This window comes from Sus scrofa, chromosome 2 (assembly GCF_054392235.1).
Source record: "Sus scrofa isolate SSC_HxYL_T2T_F1_AM1 chromosome 2, Sscrofa_HxYL_maternal_Yorkshire_Landrace_v2.0, whole genome shotgun sequence".
In the NCBI taxonomy this organism is placed as follows: domain Eukaryota; kingdom Metazoa; phylum Chordata; class Mammalia; order Artiodactyla; family Suidae; genus Sus; species Sus scrofa.
The window spans coordinates 145,397,648-145,425,583 of NC_139384.1; the positions used below are offsets into that span (position 1 = coordinate 145,397,648).

Consider the following 27,936-nt stretch of genomic DNA (forward strand, 5'->3'; position numbering starts at 1 on the left):
AGCCCCTAGCTTACGCCAGAGCCGCAGCAATGCGGGATCTGAGCCGTGTCTGTGACCTACACCACAGCTCACGGCAATGCCGGATCCTTAAACCCCTGAGCAAGGGCAGGGATCGAACCCGCAACCTCATGGTTCCTAGTCGGATTCATTAACCCCTGCGCCACGACGGGAACTCCCTGGTTGGTGTTTATATTGTCTTTATTCTAGGAGGTGTATCAAACAAGATGTTGCTATGATTTATGTCAAAGAGCGTTTTCCCTGTCTTTTTCTCTAGGAGTTTTATAGCATCTGGCCTTACATTTAGGTCTTTAATCCATTTTGATTTTATTTTTGTGTATGGTATTAGAAAATGTTCTGGAGTTCCCGTCGTGGCGCAGTGGTTAACGAATCCGACTAGGAACCATGAGGTTGTGGGTTCGGTCCCTGCCCTTGCTCAGTGGGTTGACGATCCGGCGTTGCCGTGAGCTGTGGTGTAGGTTGCAGACTCGGCTTGGATCCCGCGTTGCTGTGGCTCTGGCGTAGGCCGGTGGCTACAGCTCCGATTCAACCCCTAGCCTGGGAACCTCCATATGCCGCGGAAGCGGCCCAAGAAATAGCAACAACAACAACAACGAAAGACAAAAAAAAAAAGAAAATGTTCTAATTTCATTCTCTTACATGACGTTGTCCAGTTTTCCCAGCACCATTTATAGGAGAGACTGTCTTTCCTCCACTCTATGTTGCCTCCTTTATCATAGATAAGTTGACCATAGGTGCTTGGGTTTATTTCTGGGCTTTCTATCCTAATCCATTGATATCTGTTTCTGTTTTTGTGCCACTACACTACTGTTTGATGACTGTAGCTTTATAGTAGAGTCTGAAGTCAGGGGGCCTGAGTCCTCCAGATCTGTTTTTTCTTTTCAATATTGCTTTGGCTATTTAAATATTTAAAAAATTATCTTGTTCTAGTTTTGTAAAGAATGTCATTGCTAATTTGATAGGGATTGCATTGAATCTGTAGATTGCCTTAGGTAGTAGTGTCATTGTTTTTGAGGGGGCCACACCCGCAGTATATGGAGGTTGCCAGTCTAGGGGTCGAATCAGAGCTGTAGCTGCTGGCCTACACCAGCCACAGTGACGCCAGTCCCCAGCCACATCTGCCACCTACACCACAGCTCACGGCAATGCTGGATCCTTAACCCACTGAGCAAGGCCAGGGCTCGAACCTTGTCCTCATGGATGCTAGTCAGATTCGTTTCTGCTGAGCTATGATGTGAACTCCAATACTGTCATTTTGATTATATTAATTCTTCCAATCTAAGAGTATGGTATATCTTTCCATCTATTTGTGTCTTCTTTGATTTCTTTCATCAGCATCTTATAGTTTTCAGAGTACAAGTCTTTTGTCTCTTTAGGTAGGTTTATTCCTAGGTGTTTTTTTCTTTTTGATGTGGTGGTAATGGGATCATTTCCCTAATTTCTCTTGGTGGTCTTTTAATTGTTAGTACGTAGAAATGCAGTTGATTTCTGTGTATTAATTTTGTATCCTGTGACTTTACTAAATTCATTGATGAGGTCTAATAGTTTTTTGGTAGTGTCTTTAGGATTTTCTAGGTATAGTATGTCATCTACAAATAGCAATGGTTTTACTTCTTTTCCAATTTGGTTTCCTTTTATTTCTTTCTCTGATTGCGATGGTTGGGACTTCCAAAACTACGTTGAATAACATTGGTGAAAGTGGACATCCTTGTCTTGGTCCTGATCTTAGTGGAAAAGCTTATAGTTTTTTTACCATTGAGAGTGATGTTTACTGTGGGTTTGTCATAAATGGCTTTTATTATTTTGAGGTAGTTCCCCCTGTGTCTACTCTCTGGAGAGTTTTTATCAGGAATGGGCATTGAATTTTGTCACAAGCTTTTTCTTTATCTGTTGCAATGATCATATGGTTTTTATTTTTCAGTTTGTTAATGTAGTGTATCACATTGATAGATTTGTGGATATTGAAGAATCCTTGTATCCCTGGGATAAATCCTACTTGATCATGGTGTATGATCTTTTTAATATGTATTTCTCTGTGGTTTCCTAATATTTTGTTGAGGATTTTTGCATCTATATTTGTCAGTGATATTAGCCTATAATTTCCTTTTTTTGTGGTATCTTTGGTTTTGATATCGGGTTGATGGTGGCTTCACAGAACGAGTTTGGGAGTATTCCTTCCTCTGCAGTTTTTTGGAAAAGTTTCAGAAGAAGTGGTGTTAATTCCTCTCTGAATGTTTGGTAGACTCAGCTGAGAATCCATCAGGTCCTGTACTTTTGTTTTTTGGAAGTTTTTTAATCATACTTTCAATTCCAGCACTTACGGTTGATGTATTCATATTTTCTATTTCTTCCTGGTTCAGTCTTGGTAGGTTGTACCTTGTAAGAACCTGTCCATTTCTTCTAGGTTGTTCATCTTATTGGCATACAGTTGCTCATAGTAGTCTCTCATGATCCTTTGTATTTCTGCAGTGTCAGTTGTAACTTCTTTTTCATTACTAATTTTATTGATTTAAACCCTCTCTTTTTCTTGATGAGTCTGGCTAAAGGTTTTTCAATTTTATTGATCTTTTCAAAGAACCATTTGTTTTTCATTGATCCTCTCAGTTGTTTTCTTTGTCTTTTTTTTTTTTTGTCCTTTTAGGTCTGCACTGGAGGCATATGGACATTTCCAGGCTAGGGATCCAACCAGAGCTGTAGCCACTGGCCTACACCAGAACCACAGCAATGAAGGATTCTGAGCCGCATCTGTGATCTACCCCACAGCTCATGGCAATGCCGGATCTTTAACCCACTGAGTGAGGCCAGGGATCAAACAAACCCGTGTCCTCATGTATGCTAGTTGGGTTCGTTAACAACTGAGCCACGACGGGAACTCCATTCTTTGTGTCTATGTTATTAATTTATGCTCTAATCTTTATGATTTCTTTCCTTTTACTAATTTTGGGCTTTTTCTGTTATTCCTTCTCTAGATGTTTAAGATGTAAGTTTGGCTTGTTTATTTGAGATACGATTGTATTGCTATAAACTTCCCTCTCAGAACTGCTTTCATTGTTTCCCGTAGGTTTTAGATTGTTGTATCTTCATTGTCATTTGGCTCTAAGTATCTTTTAATTTCCTCTTTGATTTTTTTCAGTGATCCATTCGTTGCTTAGTAGTATATTGTTTACCTTCCAGGAGTTTGTGTTTCTTGCTTTTGTTGTTGTTGTTGTTGTTGTTGATTTTTAGTCTCATAGCATTGTGATCAGAGAAAATCCTCGAGGTAATTTCAATTATTAAAATTTACCAAGGCTTGTTCTGTGGCCCAAGATGTGATCTATACTGGAGAATGTTCCATATGCACTTCAGAGGAAAGTATATTCTCCTGCTTTGGGGTGAAAAGTTCCATAGATATCTACTAGGTCTGTATGGTCTAGTGTATCATTTAAGGCCTGTGGTTCCTTGCTGATTTTTTTGTCTGGATGATCTGTTCTTTGCTGTAAATGAGGTGTTAAAATCAGCAATATTATTATGTTACTGTCCGTCTCTCCTTTTATGGCCCTTAGTAGTTGCCTTATATATTGGCGTGCCCCATATTGGGTGCATATATATACATATATATATATATATTTACAATTGTGTATATATATATATATATTTGTATATATAATTGTTTATATTTACAAATTATATATTGGGTGCATATATATATATTTATATATAAATATATATATATTTATATTTCTATATAATATACATATTTATATATAAATATATATTTATATTTATGTATATGCACCCAAATTATATATTGGGTGCATATATATATATATATATATAAATATATATATATATTTACAATTGTTATTTATTGTTCTTGGGTTGATCCTTTAATCATTATGTAATGTGCTTCTTTGTCTCTTGTGACTTTCTTTCTTTTAAAATCAATTTTGTCTGATATAAGTATTGCTATTCCTGCTTTTCTATAATTTCCATTTGCATGTAATATTTTCATCTACCCCCTCACTTTCAGTCTGTACATGTCCTTGAGTCGAAGTGGGGCTCTTGTAAATAGCATAGATATGAGTCTTGTTTTTTTGTTTTTTGTTTTTTTTTGTCTTTTGTCTTTTTGTTGTTGTTGTTGTTGTTGCTGTTTCTTGGGCCGCTCCCGCGGCATATGGAGGTTCCCAGGCTAGGGGTCGAATCGGAGCTGTAGCCATTGGCCTACGCCAGAGCCACAGCAACGCGGGATCCAAGCCGTGTCTGCAACCTACACCACAGCTCACGGCAACGCCGGATTGTTAACCCACTGAGCAAGGGCAGGGACCGAACCCACAACCTCATGGTTCCTAGTCGGATTCGTTAACCACTGCGCCACGACGGGAACTCCTGAGTCTTGTTTTTGAATCCATTCAGCGAGTCTGTATCTTTTAGTTGGAGTGTTTAATCCATTTACATTCAATGTAATTATGGATAAGTATATTCTTAATGTCATTTACTTAATTTTTTTGGGTTGCTATTTTGGGTCTTTTTTCTTCCTGTCCTTTCTTGTCTTCTCTTGTGATTTGCCATCTTTCGTGTTATGTTTCACTTGCTTTTTTTTTTTTTTTAAATATGTGTGAGCATTATAGTTACTTGATTTATAGTTCCCATTATATTTTGATTTAGCCATATATGTGTGTAGAAATGTTTCTTCTTGCTGGTCTTTTAATTTCAAATGCATTTTCAATGTTCTGCATTTGTCCTTTTCTCATGCTTGCTAGTTTTTTTGGAGGGTGTGTGTGTGTGTGTGTGTGTGTGTGTGTGTAGCCACCTCTGTGACCTACACCACATTTCATGGCAACGCTGGATCCTTAACCCACTGAACAAGGCCGGGGATCAAACACAACATCCTTATGGATACTAGTTGGGTTCATTTCTGCTGAGCCACAACGGGAACACCTTGCTAGTTTTGATATCATATTTGTCAATGGGTGATTTCCTACTTTCATATTATCTTTGCCTTTACCAGTGAGCTTTTCCATTTGTATTATTCTTGTTTCTAATTGTGGCTTTTCCTTTTCTGCTTTGAGAAGTTCCTTTAGTAGTTGATATAGAGCTGGACTGGAGGTACTGAATTCTCTTAGCTTTTGCTTGTCAGTAAAACTTTTGATCTCTCCATCCAATCTGAATGAGAGCTTTGCTGGATAGAGTATTCTTGGTTCTAGGTTCCTCTTCTTCATCACTTCAAATATATCGTCCACTCCCTTCTGGCTTGTAGAGTTTCTGCTGGAAAATCAGCTGTTGTCCTTATAGGGATTCCCTTATATGTGATTTGTTACTTTTCTCTTGTGGCTCTTAGTGTTTTTTCTTTGAACTTAATTTTGTAGTTTGATTAGTATGTGTCTTGCTGTGTTTCTTTCTTTCTTTCTTTTTTTTTTTTTTTTTTTTTTTTGTCTTTTTTAGGGCCACATCTGTGGCATATGGAAATTCCCAGGCTAGGGGTCCCGGCAGAGCTGCAACTGCTCGCCTGTACTACAGCCACAGCAGTGTAGGATCCAAGCCACTTCTGCGACCTACACCACAGCTCATGGCAATGCCAGATCCTTAACCCACTGACTGAGGCCAGGGATCAAATCCATTCCCTCATGGATACTAGTCAGTTTAGTTACTGCTGAGCCACAACTGTAACACCACCTGCATGAGTGTTTCCTTTCCCATATTTGGGAAATGTTTGGCTATTAATCTCTTCAACTATTTTCTCTGGTCCTTTCTCTTGCTCTTCTCCTTCTGGAACCCCTATGATGTGAGTATTGGTACATTTAATGTTGTCCCAGAGGTCTCTTAGACTATCCTGTTTTTTTCATTCTTTTTTCTTTGCTCTTTCCTATAGCAGTGCTTTTACATCACTCTATCCACCTTACCTATTCCTTCTTCTGCCTCCGTTAAGCTACTACTGGTTCCTTCTAGGTTGTTTCTCATTTCAGCTATTGTGTGATTCATTTTGCTCTTTTGCTCTTTAAATCCTCTAGCTCTTTGTTAAACATTTCTTTTAAGTTCTTGATCTATATCTCCATTCTTTTTCCAAGATCTTGGATCATCTTTACTATCATTTCTCTGAACTTTTTTTCTGGTAGATTGCTTATCTCCTCATCATTTAGTGGTTTTTGTGTGTTTTGGTCTTGTTCCTTTGTCTGAAAGCTTACTTTGTTGACTCATAGTGTTTACCTTTCTCTTTATCATCCCCTTAACAATTTGTATGTGGATGTTGAATCAGGTACCTAGTCCTGGAGTTCTCAAGGGGTCATAGCGATTCACATGTACCAAGAGCACATGTTGGGAGCAGAAGTATCACACTCCTGTAGTGGAGCTGGGTGGCTGATAGGGATGGGGTCTGTGAGGCTGGGTAGCAGTGTCTCTTACAACCCCTCTAGCTACCAGGTAGCTTTTGGGGTTATTTCCTGTAGCTTGCAATGTTAGCAGTTTCTCTTGCCTCCCCTCCCTTTGCCAGGAATGCTTTAGGGACTGCTCTCTGTAGCTATAGGGGCAGGTGCTGCTATTTAGCTGTCACTCCCCTTGCTTGGCCACTCTAGGGATCTCTCTCTAATGCCCCAGGGGTAGAGGGCTTCTCCCTAACTGTTGCTAAAAGGCTGTCTCCGCAGCTGCAGGATGTGTGTTTCTGGTGCCCCCTCCCACCTTGCTGCTGGTAGGAATGCTTTCTCTAGCTGCTGTGGATCTGAGTTAATGGTCCTCCCCCGGCTCCCTTGGTGTGGAACAAGTGCCACTGATATGGGCCTTCGTGGGGCCACTGGCAGGAGCTCTGTATCTTGTGCTTCTCTTCAGTCGGGCAGCCTGCAGCTCCTGCAGGGAGCAGGCACCTGTGGCCCCCTCTTGGCTCTTTTTGGTACAGATCGGCCCCCGGGGAGCCTCTGCTGGAGTCACAGTGTCTGTGTTTTCCCTGACCAAGCTGATTACTGCTCTGTTGGGAAACATGCACCACCACCTACAGCTCTTCTGGCACAGGTTGGCTCCACCAGCATGCAAACCACCGGCAGGAACCAGGAACTGTGTTATTCCCCCAGGCAGTTATGCCACCTGCTCCAAGAAGTCTGTAGCCCTAAGGGAGGGACTGTTGCCCAGCTGTTGCTAGGCAGCCACTGCCGCCAAGTGGTTTCCCGAGCTCAAGGGGGGAGGATCCTGCAGCTTGAGATAGTGCACGCAAGGAACATGGCCATAGTGGTTGACCCTGCCCTTTTTTTCCAGCACCCCCAAACAGTGATCTAGTCTCTAACCCCAAATGGGTTGCCTCTGCTCAGACGTTCTCTCTGTGGTCACCTTCACTCTAGTCCCTCCAGACTGTTTCCACACAGTCAACCCTGTTTTTTCTCATGTAGCCCGCCCCAGCTCCCTCTTTGGGTCTGATCTCTCAGACCAGAATTTTAGTTCCCAACACCTGCTGGCACCCACCTACAGTTGCCCGTTGTCCATAGCACTGACCGTTTGTGGAGGATTGTCTCCTTTTTAACTGCTTCACACCTTGTGTCTAGAGTTGCTCCTCCGTTTTGGCTGTTCTCCTCCCTGGTGGGGGAACTTCGCAGGGTGCAGGAGCTATTCCTCTTTACAGCTCCCTCCTGGGAGAGCAGGTCCCATCTCGCTTCCTTTTGCTTCTTTTCCTCTTGCTCTTCTTCTTTCTTTTGTTCTATCTGGTTTTGTAAAGTTTTTCTTGCTCTGTCATAATCCTGGGGTCTTTTGTCAGTTTTTCACAAATTTTCTGTGTTAATAGTTCCGCATGTAGTTATTATACTTTCAGTGTATTTGTGGAGTAGGTGAACCACACGTTCTTTACTCCTCCATCTTAGACCTCCTGAAAGCAAATTTTTTGAAGTTTATAAGGATAAAAATATGAAGAAAATATAGACCTATATTTTTAAATTTGATTTTTAAGAAAGTTTATTTTTAAAGCTAATTGTAAAGAAAAGGTTTGCTCACAGGATGATGATCATTAATTACTTTTTTTTTACCCTTTTCTATTTTTCCTTCAGAATGCATGTGTTATTTTGCAATGAAGAGACCTTGTCTTAATGAAATTTTTAGTGGAAAAAGTTGTTAATGCTCATTTTTCTCTTGTGTATTTAGAATGACTTTGCAGAAAAAGAGACTCTGAAACAAAAACAAATAGATGAAATAAGGGATAAGAAAACTGGACTGGGAAGAATAATTGAGCTAAAATCAGAAATCCTAAGTAAGAAGCAGAATGAGCTGAGAAATGTGAAGTACGAATTACAGCAGTTGGAAGGATCTTCAGATAGAATTCTTGAACTGGACCGAGAGCTCACAAAAGCGGTAAGATATTATTTGAGTAGTCTAAAAATGTTAAGTATAAAATATTTAGAACTTTGCTTTCTGAAGTATTTTGTCTGTTGCTAATCCTAAGATTATGACATTTTAATAAAAGTTTCAACCTTGTCTGTCAGTCTCATAAAATGAATTCATCTGAATATTTTAATCACCCTCTGGTGTTGGAACCTGGTAGGTTGAAAATTAGAATCTCCTAAGGAAGCTTTAGACCCTAGACCTTCCAAATGAAAATCTCAGAAGAGTGGGGCATGGAAAGGTGTGTCTGAAACATGACTAGGTGATTCTTAAAAGTACCTTGACTGAGAACAGCATACCTAAGTTAGAAAAGTATTTTCTTTCTAGGTTCCACACAGTGCAGGTTTTATATGATTATTGCCGTGTTATCACTTTTTCTATGGTGGAAACTTTGTTAGCCTACCTCTTTCTTTGATGAATTTGAGAAATTTCATCCTTGTTTCTAGTCTCATTTTTTGTTTCACATCTCCACTACCAAAATAAGCATCCTAAAGCTTAGCAAATGCCCCCCATCGTCTCCTCTCACACTCATCTTTTTTTTTTTTTTTTTTTTCTTTTTAGGGCTGCACCAGCAGCATGTGGAGGTTCGCAGGCTAGGGGTCAAATCGGATCTACAGCTGCTGGCCTACGCCACAGCCACAGCATTGCAGGCTCCAAGCCTTGTCTGCACCACAGCCACAGCATTGCAGGCTCCAAGCCTTGTCTGCACCACAGCTCACCGCAACACTAGATCCTTCACCCACTGAGTGAGGCCAGGGGTCGGACCCACATCCTTATGGTTTCCTATGGTTCCTAGTCGGACTTGGTTCAACTGCACCACGAAGGGAACTCCTTAAGATCTCATCTTGATAATTTAAACATTTATTTCTGCTCCAAAACTTCGTATCTAGTGTTTTTTTTGTTTGTTTGTTTGTTTGTTTGTTTGTTTGTTTGTTTGTTTTGGCCATACCCGCATTCCAGGCCCATGAAGTTCCAGGACCAGGGATTGAATTTACACCACAGCAGTGACTCGAGCCACTGAAATGACAGTGTTGGATCTTTAACCCACAGCATCACAAGGGAACTCCAACACCAAGCATACATCTTTTTCACATTAGCATTTTATCACAGTATGCCCTGTTGTGGTGGAGAGATAATATTCAGGGGCCACATCCCACTATTTTTAGTTTCTATATGCCAGATAATAGAGGGAGTTACATGGGTACTTGATACATGCTTAATTGTTGACTGAAGAGTCACTAAAACTGTATGTTTAGGCATATTTTTTTAAAAATTTTACACTAGTTCTCATTTTTCCCTCCTCTTTGACCCTTCCAGATTATTTTAATTCTCTACCATTATAAAATAGTAAGGTAACTTATATAAGATTTTCCTTAAAAATCTTATCCCTTCTGTTTTGTTTTGTTTTTTTTCTATTGTTGGATAAAAGCAAACAGTAATATTTTGAACATTCTGGGAGTAGTTGATTTGTAATACACTTTGTCATTGTTTTTAATACAAAACATATAAACCTGTTCATTTGTTTGAATTATTGATAAGGAACATGAGCTAAGCAAGGCTGAGAAAAACAGCAATGTAGAAACTCTAAAAATAGAAGTAATAAGCCTTCAGAATGAGAAAGCAGACCTAGACAGGACCCTGCGTAAATTGGACCAGGAGATGGAGCAATTAAACCATCATACAGCCACACGCACCCAGATGGAGATGCTGACCAAAGACAAAGTATGAGCTTTCTTTTTATTCTAATTATACTTTCTGTTATTTTAAATAGCATATCTTACGTTCATAATTGTTACACTATGAAGCATTTGTTGGTATTGGTTTTATATTTTCGGGGTTAAGTGAGCAAAATATGGTATAAAATAGACTTTCAATCTTAAAAACTTTTCTGTTTACAAAAAAATGTATATACGTAAACACAGATACGCATTTCTATTAATTTTTTATCATATACCATATGGAAGTTTAATTTGTTACTCTTTTCTCTGATGGCTTAGAAATTCCATCCCCATTTTAAGAAATTTTATATTTTTTCTTCTTGCATTTTTATAGTTTTATTTTTTAAGACTAGAACTGTAATCTAAAACTTTTTTTTCATATATGATGTGGAGATATTAAGCTTTATTGAACTTTATTTTTAAAAGATTTTTTTTTCTCTATAGGCTGACAAAGATGAACACATCAGAAAAATAAAGTCTAGGCACAGTGATGTATTATCTTCATTGTTAGGGTATTTTCCCAACAAAAAACAGCTTGAAGACTGGCTTCATAGTAAATCAAAAGAAATCAATCAGACCAGGGACAAAATTGCCAAATTGAAGTAAGTAGTTACAACATTTGAAGATGTAAGTCTCTTATTTCATGCTTTCATTTTTAATTGTTTTAAAATCATTTGTTGTCATGAAATAGTATGTCCTGCTAATTGATTTTGATTTTCCTATATTTTATATACTAAGTAAAATGGTAACAGAGAGTGATTTGAGCCTCTTGTTCCTTGAAGGTTTGTAGAACTGAGAGGATTAAAATTGTCCTTTGTAAAAGGTGAGCTCTGAAACTATAAACTCTTAGAAAATAACATAGGGGAAGAGCTTCATTAAATTGAAATCGGCAGTATTTCTCAAGTATGACACAGAAAGCACAGGCAACAGAAGCAAAAATAAACAAATGGACTACAACGTACTTAAAAACTGCTACACAGCAAAGGAAATGATCAACAGAGAGAAAGGCAATCCGCAGAATGGGAGAAAACATTTTCAAATTATGCATCTGTTTAAGGGCTTAGTTTCCAGAATATACAAAGAACTGCTACAACTCTATAATGAAAAAACGAATACCCAGATTAGAAAATGGGCAAAGATATTGAATAGACATTTCTTCAAAGAAGATATACAAACCACCAATGAGCGTATGCTGCTCAGAATCACTGATCATCAGGGAAGTGCAAATCAAAACCATAGTCATATATCACTTCACACCAGTTAGGATGGCCACTATCAAAAAAGTAGGATAGTATGTATTATAATAACCTATAGCAGAAAAGAATCTGAAAAGGGATACACACACACACACATATGTATATACACCTACATACACACACACACACACACACACGTGTATAGAATCACTCTGCTAACATTGAAACTAAACACAACACTGTAAATTAACTATACTTCACGTAAAAAAAAGTTAGTAGTGAAGATGTTGAGAAATTGGAACCCTATGCACTATTATTGGGAATGTAAAGTGCTGCAGTTACTATAGAAAACCTGCAGAGGTTCTTCAGAAAATTAAGAAAATAATTACCAGATGATCCAGCAGTTTTGCTTCCGAGTATATATTCAGATGAATTGAAAACAAGATCTTGAAGAGATATTTGCTAATCCATGTGTACTGTAGCATTATTCACAATAGCCAAGAGGTGGAAACACCTAAAATGTGTACTGATGGATGAATGGATAAGGAAAATTTGGTGTATATAATGGAATAGTATTTATCTTTAAAAAGAGAAGGAAATTATCTCATCTGCTACAACGCGAAGCTTGATATTAAGTGAAGTAAGCTAGTCACACATGAAAAAATCCCAAGTACTGCATGATTTCACTTATATGAAAACCCAAAGTTGCCAAAGTCTTAGAAGGTATGAAGATGGGAGTTCAGAGTAGCTAGGGCATGGGTGAGGTGGTTCGGTGGGTTTAGAGTGTCAGTTTTGCAAGGTGAAGAAGTTCTAAGACGTGTTGCACATGGTTAACACTACCATGCTGTGTGGTTAAAAGTAGTCAAGATGTTAAATTTTATCTTTTTCCCATAATTTAAAAGAGTTATCTTTTTTTTTTCCCCTCAACTGTCACCGTGAGTGGTTTTTGGATAAGGGGGTTAAAAATTCCATGCAGATTTTTGAGGAAGATAGTAGATTTAGCTATGTTAAATTTGTGTTTCTTTTGGAAATATCTATTAGGCAATAGAATATTGGAGTTTGAAGTTCAGAATATTAGAAGTTGTTGCTTTGTAACTGATAACTTGAGTCAGTAGGCCCTATAACCATCAAGGAGTTTCACAAAGAGAAAAGAATTACAGTCTAGACTCCTGGAAAACAAACTCTTGACAGGCGAAGGAAGAGGAGCAAGTGAATTGAAGTAAATGCCCGAGGAGAGCCAGGGTGAGAGTAAGATAGGAGTGGTGTCTGGGATGCCTTGAGAAGACAGGCTTTGAAGGAGGGGGTCAGCCGTGTTCAGTGCTCCTGAGATAGTGGTCATGATATACAGTGCTCAATGGCCAGGATGGTGACAACATGATCGACACGTTATTTTTTTTCTCAAATTTTTACTGTGACTCAATGGCAAGTATCAAGATGAGGCATATGTACACTCATAGACATTTATCTGAAGCAAATTTCTTAAAATAGTACCAACCACATCCAGTATACTCTGTTGTTCCACATATTCTGTTTAATTTTTTAAAATATGCTGAATATACTGCATTAAATTGATTACATGACTTGCCTAGTGCATCATAACTTGTAAATTGAAAAACCCTGATCTTTGTGGATCTGGAGGCTGACAAGGATGATATTTAAGAGTTGGAGTGAAAATAAATTGTACTGCTGAGCAAAGTCTTCTTTGACGGATGAGAGGGAATGGATGATGAGGTTGTAAGTAGATGACAACACCAAGGGAATAAAGGAGAAGCTTGTACAGAAAGGAACAGAAGTACACTTGTGACAGTGTCCATACAGAGTTAGGAGAACGTTCTTTTCTCTCATTCCAGTGGATCTAGCAGGCATATTCTCTTTGCTGAGGCTCTTAACCTGAGATCTAAGACCAGGAATCCCCCAAAACCAAGCAGAGTTTTGTCTATGCACATTTTCCCTTCCTTTTTCTTTTTCTTTGCTTTTGCTTTTTAGAGCCACTCCTGTGGCATATGGAAGTTCCCAGGCTAGGGGTTAAATTGGAGCTGCAGCTGCTCCCATATGTCACAGCCACAGTATTGCAGGATCCGAGCTGTGTCTGTGACCTACACCATAGCTCACGGCAACACTGGATCCTTAACCCGCTGAGTGAGACCGGGGATCGGACCCGCATCCTCATGGATACTAGTCGGGTTTGTAACCCACTGAGCCACAATAGGAACTCCTGTACATATTTTTCTGAGAGCAGGCCTATGACCAGGGTTAGCAGCTAAGTCAGTGTGTCAGGGGTAGAATTCAAACAATAGTGGACTGTTGCCATGACTTCTAAAAAAAGTGCTCAGTCACAGGAAACCTTTGTATTATTTGTTGGCAGATAATGTCTTGGATCTACATACTCAAACTTCTCCAACTCATTTCTCATGTTTTAAAACTGTGATCCATATTTGTTCTTATTTTAGCAAGGAACTAGCTTCAGCTGAGCAAAATAAAAATCATATAATTAATGAAGTAAAAAGTAAGGATGAGCAGTTGTCCAGCTATGAAGACAAACTGTTTGATGTTTGTGGTAGCCAGGATTTTGAAAGTGATTTAGACAGGCTTAAAGAAGAAATTGAAAAATCCTCAAAACAACGAGGTAAGTTCCTTAATTTTTATTATCAAGGCATTTTGAGTTCTCTTTTTGTTTTTGTTTTGTCTTTTTAGGACTACACTGTGGCATATGGAAGTTCCAAAGCTAGGGATCCAAACAGAGCTGTAGCTGCAAGCCTACACCACAGCCACAGAAACACCCAGATCCTAGCTGCATCTGCGACCTACATGGCAGCTCAGGCAACGCCAAATCCTTAACCCTCTGAGCAAGGCCAGGGATTGAACCTTTGTCCTCATGGGTTCTAGTTGGGTTCATGACCGCTGAGCCACGATGGGAACTCCCATTTTGACATTTTTGACTTTGCATTCACAGGTAACTATTAAGGATGGGAGATTTTATAATTTAGTTCTGAAGCCAAGTGGCTTAAGTTTCACTTCTGGTTCTCCAGCCTACTTGCTGTGTGACTTTGTACAAATTATTGAAACCTTCCTGTACATCACATTCATTACCTGAGGAAATACTCCTTACCAGGAGAAGGGTGTTAGAGAGGAGTAAATGAGATTATAGTTGTGAAGCTCTTAGAAACTTACACAATAAGATCTAAAGTTTTGTTATGTTTTTTGTGTGTTACCAGAAAATAATTTTACAAATCTGAGTACATTGTGCCCTTTGGAAGATTTAAGTATCAGAATTTTGATTTCTTTCATAGTATGTTTATAAAGCAAGAAGAATAATCCGTTAGTTACAGACAAGGATGTAACCATATTGACAAAATATATTTTTCTCACTGGGAGTATGTTTATTTTCTTGAAATAGCCATGCTGGCTGGAGCTACGGCAGTTTACTCCCAGTTCATCACTCAGCTAACAGATGAAAACCAGTCATGTTGCCCCGTCTGTCAGAGAGTTTTTCAGACAGAAGCTGAATTACAAGAAGTCATCAGTGATTTGCAGTCTAAGCTGAGGCTTGCTCCAGATAAACTCAAGTCAACAGAATCAGAGCTGAAGAAAAAAGAAAAGCGGCGTGATGAAATGCTGGGACTTGTGCCCATGAGGTGAGAATAGGGATTTACCATTACTGTACATGTATAGCAGCTCTATAAGAGGTACCTATCCAAGGCCTAGCATATGGTGGGTATTCAGTAAGCATGAGTTGAATGAATAAAAGTTAAAACTCAGGATTCTATGCCAGTATGCCCATCTCATGTTATTTATGTGATAAGAAGGAAGAATTATTTTATTTCAAGGTAAGCGTGCTTCTTAAACTAGGGCAGATAAAAACGGTGTATGTGTGTGTGTTCCATTCCTGAGACTTGGCTTGAGGGTAGGAATTTTGACAGATTTATAACTATTTGCTGATGTCTCATTTTCTAAACTCAGCAAAAGGATTAAAGTACTAGAAGAAAGCTGCCCCCAAGAAGCATATTTTAAACTATACTTTTATGTTTTTCCCACTTCCAGAAAGAGTGAAACATAGGGGTGATTTTTATTGTTTATTTTTCTTTCACTTGTATGAGAATCTCAGGTGCTGGTCTATTTATAAATAAAATAAGTCAGAAAGCATGTGATGTTTGCCTTGGTGTATCCCAGAACGTAGAACACAGCACTAGTCACAGAGACCAGTAAGATATAACTTTCATGGAGCTGATGGTTTATGCAAGGAGAAAAGCTCTCAAAATTAGACATTTAGAAAGCTGGACTTAATGAAATGCTTGATTGGTTTAAACACATGCGTTAGTTAAGAGAGCAGCCAGTGGATTACAGAATGAGAATAGGATTTTGAGAATAAGGTACGACCAGGAACATAAAGTATAGGGAAATTGGGAGTGGAGATGGAAATTAGGCCACTGTCTGTAAAGGGTAGGAGAGTGACCTGTGCTTCAATAGAAACTTATCTGGAGTTTAAGAACTTATTTGTAGGGATTGATTCCCATAAGTAGAGAAGATAGAGCTACGTTATGTTCAGGATTGTTAACAGCTCTCTCCGATAGGTGATGAGCCATCCTGAGGGATTTAATGAAAGATACATTTTAGGAAATTAATCTGATATTAATATATTAAATGGATCAAAGTGAGAAAAACTCTGGAAGCCAAAGTCCAGGTGGATATGTTGTCCTGGAAAACTGAAGAGAAGTTGGAGGAAAAGAAGAGGGAAAGAGGAGTTTTCAGTATGGCGCAGCAGAAATGAATCCGACTGGTATCCATAAGGATGCAGGTTCGATCCCTGGCCTCACTCAGTGGGTCAGGGATCCAGTGTTGCCATGAGCTGTGGTTTAGGTCACAGTTGCGGCTCAAATCCTCTGTTGCTGTGGCTGTGGTGTTGGCTGGTAGCTGTAGCTCCGATTCAACCCCTAGCCTGGGAACCTCCATATGCCATGGATGTGGCCCTAAAAAGGCAAAAAAAAAAAAAAAAAAAAAAAAAAAGAAGAAGGAAAGAAGATAGGATTTGTGGTTCCCAGTCTTCAGGATGGTCCCCAATGATCCCTGTCTCCTGGTATTCACACTTTAGTATATATATAGTCTTCTATCATCTTTCAGGATTGGTCTCTGTAACCAGTAAAATATGACAGAATTGATAGCCTGTCCCTTCCAGGGTTAGGTTATCTAAGGTGTTACAGCTTCCTGCTCTCCTTTTCTTTCTCCTGGATCTAAGGGAAACTATGTGCTGGGTTGTGAGCAACTGTGTGGAGGGATTTACTTGGCGAGGACCTGAGGTCTTTGAACAACCACATAAGTGAATGTACCATTTGGAGGCAGATTCTCCATCAGTCGTGCCTTCAGATGACCACAGCCCACAGCTCAGCTGCAACTTCAGTGACACAACTGGGAGCAGCTGCCTGGGTACTTGAGTCAAAAGAACTCAGCTGTTCCTAGTTCTCATATCTATGAAAAATAAGTGCTGTTGTTTTAAGCTGCTAAGTTTTGGGGTATTATATAGCAGTAGTTAGCTAATAATCAATGATGAAAAACAGATTTTGGGGGGCTACAGAGAGCATGTCATAAGGAGACAAAAGCAGCAATTTAAGAATGAAAAGGAGAGGAGTAAGGCAGGATCTTGAAAGGAGAAAGATCAAATAAAAGATAAAATTTGAAGTTGGTAGAAAGTGCCTGTAGGGGAAATGCGAGCTTAGGTCTGGGTCAAACTGATCAATTATCAACAGCAGAAATCAACATTGTATTATATTTTAGGGCCCTTGCCGTCGCAACTCCCCTTGTCCGTGTAAGGTGCATAGCTTATTCATTGTTGTATCTCCACAGTTCCTCGTGTATTGTAAGTTTGGTAACTGTTTGCTTAATGAATGAGAACTGTATAGTGTGTGTTTCATTTATTACTGCATGACAAGCCTTTTCAAAACCTGGTATGCCAAAACAGTGATTTATTATGATCATTTGTGGTTCTGTGGAATGACTGGGCTTGGCTAGGTGGTTCTCACTTGAGGTCTTTTATGCAGTTGCAGTCTAATGTTGGCTGCAGTCTTTTCAAGGCTCTGCTGGACTGGAGGTTCAAGATACCTTACTCATGACTGGCAGGAGCTCACCCATTGGTGTCAAGCAGAATGCCTTCACATAGCCTCCACCAGTGTCTTGGGCTTTTGGCAGGAGAGTGGCTGGACTACCAAAGGGAGTATCCTAAGAACAAATGTCTTAAGGCCTGTACCCAGAAACTGGCAGTGTTACTTCTGCTGTTTTCTCTGGGTCGCAGTAGTCACAGAACCTGCCAAGATTTTGATGATGGGACACAGATTCCAGCTTTTCAATGGGAGGAGTATGACAGTATTTGTAGCCCACTTTAATCCACACAGTACCCTAATACTCGAGTGTGCCATTCTGGTTACCAAAAGCAAAGTAAGTTGAAGCTAGAAAAGCAAATATTTAGTCTGTCAGATGATGATCAGTATCATGGAGAAAAATCTATCCAGATATAGCAATAGAGAGCACCTGAGACTGGTGCGGGGGGGGGGGGGGGTTTGTTGCTGATGAAGGTGGCATTTGAATGGAGACCTGAGCCAAGTCATGAGGGAGCTAGCCGTGCAGTTGTCCAGGAGAAGTACATTCCAGGCAGTATAAAATCCCTGAGGCATGTGTGACCTGATGGCCAAAGGGGAAAGTGGTTGAAGATATGCTTATAGAGGTTGTCAGGAACCAGATCTTGCTTATCCTCTTGGAGGGAAATATATTTTCATTTAAAACACCAAATTCACCAACACTTAAATAAAGACAGCTATCGTGAATGAAATCTCAGATGAAATGTACCTGTTCATCATTTTTCTTAGTTCTGACTTGGTTTCACTTTTATAATACTTCATTTAAATAAAAACAATATTTTTCCCTATTTCTCCCAGTTTTTTTTTTAGCACTATATCTTTGTTGGTCCTTTTTACATAAAATCCCCTTGGAAAAAGAATGTTGTTACAAAATTGAGTTTCTGAAAAATTTTAAAAATAAAACAGAAAACCCTAATAGATCTCAGTAGCCCATTCTCAGGAAATGTCTTTACTGTTTCTTAGAATACTTATTTTAGCATCTTAGGTAATCATCAAAAAAGAAAGCACTAAAACCTGGACGGCATCAAAAGGGTTTTTTTATGTGCATGTGAAAATGTAAAAGTGGGGCTAAAATTGAATAGATGCTTGTAGTTCTCCAAAAAGATGTCCCAGTCAAGTGAATGCTTGACTCAGTAGGCCATCATAGCCTTGTTACTTTTTAAGTACTGAGTACATAACTTAAGACCAACTTCTGGTCTCTAACATCAGGTAGTAATGTGAGCATGGAATTACTTATAATCTGTGTACTTTCATATTTATTCAGGGAATTTTTTTCATTGTTCTCTTATAAAAAATTACAAGTCTTATATCACCGCAGATTAGTTCAGGTTGGCATTTTTTGGTCACAGTGTAGAATTTTTAAAAAAGCATTAAATAGTAACAGTATATAAGAGCTAACTTGAATTTCTAGTTTATTATAAGAATCCCTTTAGAAACCAATTTAACCTGTTATACTATTTTTTTAATGGCCACCCATGGTGTATGAAAGCTGCTACCTATGGTGCAGCTACATCAGACCCTTTGAACCTGTGCTACCGTAGTAACCCAAGCTACTTCATTCAGATTCAACCCACTGTACCATAGCATGAACTCCCCATACTAATTTAATTTCAGTTAAGAATTTTGAATTTTTCTGAAATAGCCTTTTCATAGCTTTTTTTTCCCTAAGATTAAATGCAAGTTTTATTATTTCAGTGGTGTCAACAGAAATAGGTGTGGGGCCAATACCTGCTACGGGGGTGGTAATTCATTAGTAAAGTGGGTTGTAACATAAACCCAAGTAGCATTTGACTTAGTGGTTTCCTTCCTTCCTTCCATCCATCCTTCCATCATTTTAAAAACTTTTAATTTTGAAATAGTTTTAGACTTACAGAAAAATAATGAAAATGGTGCAGAGAATTCACATATATCCTTCCCCCAGCTTCTCCTGGTGTTCACAATTTATGTAACTGTAATATGGTTATCAAAATTAAAAAGTTAACATTGGTATAATTAACTATAAACCGTATTTGAATTTTAGCAGTCTTTCCTTTAATGTCCTTTTTCTATTTCAGGATCCCCACATTGCATCTACTTGCTATTTCTCCTTAGTCTCCTGCAGTCTTTAACAACTTTTTGTCTTTGGCAATGTTTCAGCAAAAATTGTTGCAGTCAAGATCTACCAACATAGAGAATTCCCGTCATGGCTCAGCCGGGAGGTGGCCTCTGAGGACATGGGTTGGAAAGACCTGTTAAGAGATAGTAAAATCAGTGGACAAAGCTTCAAAGAGAAACAGGATATTTACATTGTCTTTAATGTATTTCTCCTAAGGTACTTACTGGTTACACAGAAAAAAATAGTAACATTACACTGGATAAATCTGGCTGACACTGTCTTAACTAAGATTAACATACTGACATCGTGTACCCACCGAAATGATGCCCTGAGAAGTATACAACATCACTTCTATCATATTATTGCCCTGAATACATAACTTCAGCCTCATTATGAGAAAACATTAGATTGCTTATTTTTATTTGTGTGTTTTCTGTGAAGGCAAAGCATAATTGATTTGAAGGAGAAGGAAATACCAGCATTAAGAAACAAACTGCAGAATGTGAACAGAGATATACAGAGCCTAAAGATTGACATAGAAGAACAGGATACACTTTTGGGTGCAATAATACCTGAAGAAGAAAGTGCTAAAGTGTGTCTGACTGATGTTACAATTATGGAGAGGTTCCAGGTAGGTTTACTGTAGTTTAAGGCAAAATAAAACTTGTTTCATGGTGATTTGAATGTGAAATGTGAGTGTTACAGATAGAAGCTAGAATTCTGATACAGACTGTGTTTAGAGTTCTCTGTCCTGAATTTCAGGTAGTCTTAGGAAGTAACTGCTTAGCTTATATTCCTGAGTTTAGATTTTTAAATTCATTAATTATGAGAATTAAGAAGTACTCTTAGCAGCGGGATCAGGATGGCAGAGAAATAAGACATGGTGCTCACTTTCTCCCACAAACATCAAAAAAAAAAAAAAACCAAACCAACAAACCCATCTACACGTAGAACAATTTGCACAGAACATCTCCTGAACTCCAGCTAAAGACCTTAAACCTCCAGAAGGGGCAAGAAACCTTCCACATAACTGGGTAGAGCAAAAGGGGGGAAAAATAGAAAAAGGAATCAGGACAGGACCACCACTCTTGAGTGGGAACTGTGGAAGAAGAAAGGAACCCACACGCTGGGAGGCACCTAACTGACAAGGAGATCAGCCGAGATGGGGAAAATCTCAAAGCCTCAGAGAAGAAACAGCAGCTGGTCTGAGGAGGGTAAAGCAGAGAGAGTGCTGAACAGACCATCAGTACCACTGCCTCCAGACACCACAGCCTGAGATGCTCAGGCGGGGGCTGGGCGCTGAGATTCAGGCTCCAAAAGTCAGTTCTGGGAAGAAGACTAGGGTTAGTTGTGTGGAGACAGCCTGAGGGGCTAGGGAGTGGTGTGCCAAGGGCTGGGGAGCAGAGCACCACAGCTGAGGGAACCTGGGAGGAGACCTGGGCCCACAGGAAAAGCAAGTGCCATTGCTGGGGAGAGTAAGAGGAAGAAGAGTGGAACTGCCATAGTAATACTTTGCTCTATGCACACAGGTGCTCTCCGGCAGCAGAGCATCTCTTGTGCGGGCTAAGGGTGGTGGGGTCAACTAGCTGCAGCCATCTCAGACTCTAGAGGTGGGTGTGGCCTGCCACCACTGAGGTGTGTGAACAGGCACTACCTGTGGCCCCGGTCACCTCAGGAGTCACTGCAGAAGAGGCCCCTGCAACCAAGTCCCACCTGTTGCTCTCACTCCCCTGGGAATGCACATGCCCTGCTGTTGCCACTATAGCTTCCCAGGGTCCTGTAATCACAAACAGCTTGTGCCACCTTCCCAAGGGTCCTTGCCACTGTCGGGCCCAGCAACCTATCACTGGCTACTACCCCTGCCTGTTGCCTCCACCTCCCTGGAAGCACCCACAGGAAGTAGAAAATAAGAAAAATGTAAGCAAAATGAAGAAGCTCAGGAACCATGCCCAGTCAAGAGAAGAGAAGTCCCCTGAAGGAGTAAATGATGAAACAGATCTCTGCAGTCTAACAGACACCAAGTTCAAAAAGGAGATGGTGAAAGTAATGAAGGAATTAAGAGTGACTATGAACAGTAATGCAGATTACTTTAGAAAGGAACTTGAAATAGGAGGAGCCAAGAAAAATTTTTAAATTCATTTGCAGAGACACAAGCTGAGTTAAAGGCACTGAAGAGCAGAATGAATAATGCAGAGGAACAAATGAGTGGCTCAGAAGATAGAATAATGGAAATCATCCAATCAGGACAGCAGACAGAAAATATATGAAAGCCGGTCAATCTGTGCATAATAGGGATTCCAGAAGGAGAAGAAAAGGATTGAAAATATATTTGAGGAAATTATGTCTGAAAACGTTCTGAATCTAAAGGAAACAGATAACAATCAGGAAGCACAGAAGGCCCCACACAAGTTGAACCCAAACAGCCCCACACCAAGACATATAATAAAAATGGCGAAAGTTAAAGAGAGAAATCTAAAGGCAGCAAGAGGAAAACAAAAGTTAATTATAAGGAAACCCCCATAAGGCTATCAGCTGATTTCTCTGCAGAAACACTACAGGCCAGGCAAGATATATTCAAAGTTCTAAAAGGGAAAATGCTGCAGCCTAGAATACTCTACCCAGCAAGAATATCATTTAAAATAGAAGAAAATATTTAAAATAGAAGAAAAATATCATTTAAAATAATTTCTCCAACAAACAAAAATTGAAAAAGTACAGCAATACTAAACCCATTCTAAAATATTGAAAGTTCTCCCCTAAATAAGGAAGAAGTAAGAAGATACAGGATGGAGAAACCCACAGTTGGAAAGCAACCACTTAAGCCTGTATAAAGATCTAAAAGAAAAAAAAACTTTTTAAAAGCAATGAAAAACACAAGGAACAGCAAAAGGATGAAACATGGAGATGTGAAAAAAGAACATGAAAATCATAAAGTGTGGGGAAAGAAAGTAAAATCTAGACTGACTCTTTTTTTTAAGAATGTGTTTGAGCCCATATGACAATAAGGCTAAAGCAAACAAAGGAAGGGGTTAACATACTTGAAAAACAGGGCAACCACAAATCAAAACCAAAAAAATGCATTCACAAGAACTAAAAAGAAGACACAGGCATAAGATAAAAGAAAATGATCCAACCAAAGAAAGAAAGTAACCAAGGAGAAACAGAATCAACAGGAAAACAAAGTTTAAAATGACAGTAAATACATATTTATCAATAATTATCTTAAATGTCAATGGACTGAATGCTCCAATCAAAAGACACAGAATGGTAGACTAGACAAAAAAATAAGAGCCTACAATATGCTGCCTACAAGAGACTTGCCTTAGGGCAGAGGACATAGAGAAATTGAAAGTGAGGGGATGCGAAAAAGATATTTTATGTGAATGGAAAAGACAGGAAAGCAGGAGTTTCAGTACTCATATCAGACAAAATAAACTTTAAAACAAAGGACATAAAGACAAAGAAGGACACAATGATAAAACACTCAATTCAAGAAGAGGATATTACAATCATCAATATACATGCCCCTAATATAGGAGCATCCAGATACATACAACAAATACTAACAGACATATAATGAGAAATTGATGAGACTACAATAATAATAGAGTTTTAACACCACACTCAAATCATTGGACAGATCCTCTAGACAGAAAATCAATAAGGCAACAGATCCTAAATGACATGGTAGAAAAGTTAGACCTAATTGACATTTTCGGGACATTACATCCAAAAAAATCAGAATATACTTTCTTTTCAAGTGCACATGGAACATTCTCAAGGATGGACTACATACTGGGGCACAAAACTAACCTCAACAAATCTAAGAATATAGAAACTATTTCAAGTATCTTCTTTGACCACAATGTCATGAAACTAGAAAGCAACCACTGGAAAGGAAATGAGAAAAAACTGACTACATGGAGACTAAACATGCTACAGAAAAATCAATGAGTCAATGAGGAAATCAAACAGGAAATTAAAACATACCTTAAGACAAATGATAATGAAGATAATACAACCATTCAAAATCTATGGGACACCACAAAAGCAGTTCCTAGAGGAAAGTTCATAGCAATACAGGCCTTCCTCAAAAAAGAAGAAAAATCTGAAATCACCAACCTAACCTACCATCTAAGAGAATCAGAGAAAGAACAAAAACCCCTAAAGTCAGCAGAAGGAAGGCAATCATAAAGATCAGAGAGGAAACCAATAAAATAGAAATGTAGAAAACAAACAAAAAATCAATAAAACTAAGAACTGGTTTTTTGAAAGGGTAAACAAAATTGACAAACCTCTGACCAGCCTCACCAAGAAGAAAGAAAGAACTCAAAGTAAGAAATGAAAAAGAAATCTCAACAGATACTGCAGAAATATAAAAAAACTGTAAGAAAATACCATGAACAATTATATGCCAACAAATTGGATGACCTAGAAGAAATTGACATAGAGCTTGCCAAAACTAAATCAAGAAGAAATAATAGATGGTTGAACAGACTGATCACTGGAAATGAAATTGAATATATAATAAAAATACTCCCTACAAATAGAAAATCTAGGACCAGATGGCTTCACAGGCAGATTCTACCAAACATACAAAGAACTTATACCCATTCTTCTTAAACTTTTCCAAAAGGTTGAAGAAGGAATAATCCTAAAGACATTCTCTGAAGCCACCATCACCCTAATATCAAAGCCTAATAACAAAGATACTACCAAAAAAAGAAAGTTCTGATGAATAGAGATGCAAAAATTCTCAGCAAAATTTTAGCCAACTGAATCCAATACATAAAAAAAATCATACACCATGACCCAGTGGGATTCATCCCAAGTTCACAGGCATGGTTCAACATATGCAAATCATTCAATGTCATATACCATATTAACAAAAGAAAACTTAAAAACCACATGGTCATCTCAGTAGATGGAGGAAAAGCATTTGACAGAATCCAACATTCACTCATGATTAAAAACGCTTAACCAAGAGGGAATAGAGAGAACATACCTTAACATAATAAAAACCATCTATTTCAAACCCACAGCCAATATAATACCCAATAGAGAAAAGTTGAAAGCCTCCCCCTAAAATCTGGAACAAGACAAGGATGGCCACTGTTGCCACTTTTATTCAACATAGTATTGGAAGTCCTAGCCACAGCAGTCAGACAAACAAATAAAAGGTATCCAGATTGGAAGAAAAGGTAAAATTGTCACTGTATACAGATGACATGACACTATATATAGAAAACCCTAAGGACTCCACACAAAAACTACTTGATCTCATCAATTAATTCAGCAAAGTAGCAGGATATAAGACTAACATTCAGAAATTGATTGCATTTCCATATACTTAGAATGCAATATTAGAAAAAGAATATAAAAATACAACACCTTTTAAAATCACACCCTAAAAAATACCTAGGAATACACCTGACCAAGGAGGTGAAAGCCTTACATGCGGAGAAATATAAAACATCAATCAAGGAAAGTAAAAGAGGATTCAAAGAAATGAAAAGATATTCCATGCTCCTGGAGTGGAAGAATTTAAGTGGCCATACTACCCAAAGCAATCTACAGGTTTAATGCAGTGCCCATCAAATTACTCATGACATTTTTCACAGAATGAGAATAATCCAAAAATTTATATGGAACCTTAGAAGACCCAGAATTGCCAAAGCAATCTTGGGGAGCAGGGGAAAGCAGGAGGCATAACTCTCCCAGACTTCAGACAATACTACAAAGCTATAGTAATTAAGACAGTGTGGTACTGGTAGAAAAAACAGACATACAGACCAATGAAACAGAATAGAGACCCAGAAATAAACTCAGACACCTATGGTCAATTAATCTTCAACAAAGGAGGCAAGAATATAAATGGGGAAAAGTCTCTTCAGCAAGTGGTGCTGGGAAAACTGGACATCTGCATGTAAATCATTGGAACTAGAACATACCCTCACACCACGCAAGAAAATAAACTCAAAATAGCTTAAAGACTTAAATGTAAGGCAAGACACCATATAACTCCTAGATGAGAACATAGGCAAAACATTCTCTGACATCAACCATACAAATGTTATGCCAAGGCAATAGAAATAAAAATAGATAGGACCTAATCAAACTTATAAACTTTTGCACAGCAAGCAAGGGCAATCACCAAAAAAACAACCTACGAAATGGGAGAAAATATTTGCAAACAATGCACCTTACAAAGGCTTAATCTACAAAATATACAAACAGCTCTTATACCTCAACAGCCAAAACAAAAACTTAATTTAAAAATGGGTAGAAGACCTAAATAGACATTCCTTAAAGAAGACATAGGAATGGCCACTAGGCACATGGAAAAATGCTTGACACTGCTAATTATTAGAGAATTGTGAATCAAAACTGTAATGAGGTACCACCTCAGCCAGTCAGAATGGCTATCATTAATAAGTCACAAATAACAAATGTTGGAGGGGGTGTGGAGAAAGGAAATCCTGCACTGTTGGTGGGATTGTAAATTAGTACAACCAGTATGGAAAACAGTGTGGAAGTAACTCAGAAAATTAAATGTAGAACTACTATATGATCCAGCAGCCCCATTCCTAGGCATATATTGGGACAAAACTTTCATTCAAAAAAATACATGCACCTCTATCTTCATTACAACACTATTCACAATAGCCAAGACCTGGAAACAACCTAAATGTTCATATACAGGTGAATGGATTAAGGCATGGTACATATACACAATGGAATACTACTCAGCCATAAAAAAGAAAATAATGCCATTTGCAGCAATATGGATGAAACTAGAGTTTCTCATACTAAGTGAAGTAACTCAGAAAGATACCATATGATATCACTTATATGTGGAATCTAATATATGGCACAAATGAACCTATCTACAGAAAAGAAACAAATTCATGGACATGGAGACAGACTTATGGTTGCCAAGGGGATGGAAGGAGGGAGTGGGATGCACTGAGAATTTGAGGTTAATAGTTGGAAACTATTGCATTTGGACTGGATAAGCAATGAGGTCCTGCTGTGTAGCACAGGGAACTATATCCAGTCATTTGTGATGGAACATGCTGGATGATAATATGAGAATAAGAATGTATATTTATGTATAACTGGGTCACTTTGCTGTACAGCAGAAATTGATAGAACATTGTAAATCAACTATAATACATTTTTAAAAATAAAATTTAAAAAGTCTTGTTTACTTTTTTTAGTCAGCTTCCTTTTATTTACAAAATTTAATTTCATCATAAAATTAATTTTTATCCTATTAAAATTTGTTGAAATTCTTTGAGAGCATTTACAAATTAGATTTTAAAAATAAGTAAAAGCTGTTAATTTTTAAAGATTTTGAATAATGATAATGTAAGTTTCTTAAAGCAAATAATTTTGATTTATTCTTAAGCTGGAACTTAAAGATGTTGAAAGAAAAATCGCACAACAAGCAGCTAAGCTCCAAGGAGTAGATTTGCATAGAACTATTCAACAAGTAAACCAGGAAAAACAAGAAAAACAGCACAAACTAGATACAGGTAATACCATGTGTTTTCCTCATAAAGACTGCAACATTCCCAGCATATGTGTAACTGTTTATGTGGGTGAGAAACTTTCTTGCAGTCCGCAGTATGTTTGGTCTCTTTTCTCAAAAGCAGCTCTTCTTTGTTTCCCTTCTTTGCAGAACAAATTTTGAATGATAGATTTTGAATGATGAGTAACAGATGAGCTATACTGTTTTTCAATCATACCTGTCCTGTGAGCCTCTCCTGTGGGTGTACAGGAGGGTATGACAAGCAGGTTTGGGGGGCTGGATGGACTCTTGTGGCATTTTTGTTGCAGTAGGTGGGACCCAAGAAACTCAACCTTTGTGAATGCCACAGACCTATAAAACTGAAAGGACAGTGCTTATAGTATTACATTAATCACTGTATCAATATGTTTTCAAACAGTTGCCAGTAAGATTGAACTGAATCGAAAGCTTATACAGGACCAGCAGGAACAGATTCAACACCTAAAAAGTACCACAAATGAGCTTAAGTCAGAGAAACTTCAGATATCTACTAATTTGCAGCGCCGTCAGCAACTGGAGGAGCAGACTGTGGAATTATCTACTGAAGTTCAGTCCTTACAAAGAGAAATAAAGGTTAAAAAGTCATATATATTTGTTTTTAAGAATAGTTCAGATATGTAAAATGCTCTTTAGTGATGCAGTTGCCGGAGCTGTGGTTATTGTGAGGGCCAAATGAAAATGGTGTATAGAGCTTGTATTAATATATTAAGATTTCTAAGAAAAGATCTGTTAGCCATAATAAGAAGGAACTGGCTACCTGGTTAAGTAGTGAACTTCCTGTCACTGGAGGTCATCAAGTGATGGCTGGTTAACTCCATATAAGGATTCCTGCTTGTTTGGGAGGTTTGTCTTATCTACAAAAATCCTTTGTCCATGGCAGACA

At 38.4% G+C, this 27,936-nt stretch overlaps 1 protein-coding gene across 2 annotated transcripts in view; it reads left to right on the forward strand.

Annotated features, from left to right (window-relative positions):
• RAD50 (RAD50 double strand break repair protein) overlaps positions 1–27,936 on the forward strand; it is a 94,735-nt gene that overhangs the window by 34,576 nt on the left and 32,223 nt on the right. For both annotated transcript variants that reach the window (XR_014838759.1, XM_003354274.5), the window contains exons 9-16: positions 8,110–8,316; positions 9,886–10,068; positions 10,509–10,666; positions 13,711–13,886; positions 14,658–14,895; positions 19,922–20,111; positions 26,892–27,018; positions 27,433–27,626. Coding sequence is in view for 1 of the 2 variants with exons in the window: in XM_003354274.5 (XP_003354322.2) it covers positions 8,110–8,316; positions 9,886–10,068; positions 10,509–10,666; positions 13,711–13,886; positions 14,658–14,895; positions 19,922–20,111; positions 26,892–27,018; positions 27,433–27,626 (1,473 nt within the window). In the remaining variant the exon portion in view is untranslated. The remainder of the gene's footprint in view (positions 1–8,109; positions 8,317–9,885; positions 10,069–10,508; positions 10,667–13,710; positions 13,887–14,657; positions 14,896–19,921; positions 20,112–26,891; positions 27,019–27,432; positions 27,627–27,936) is intronic.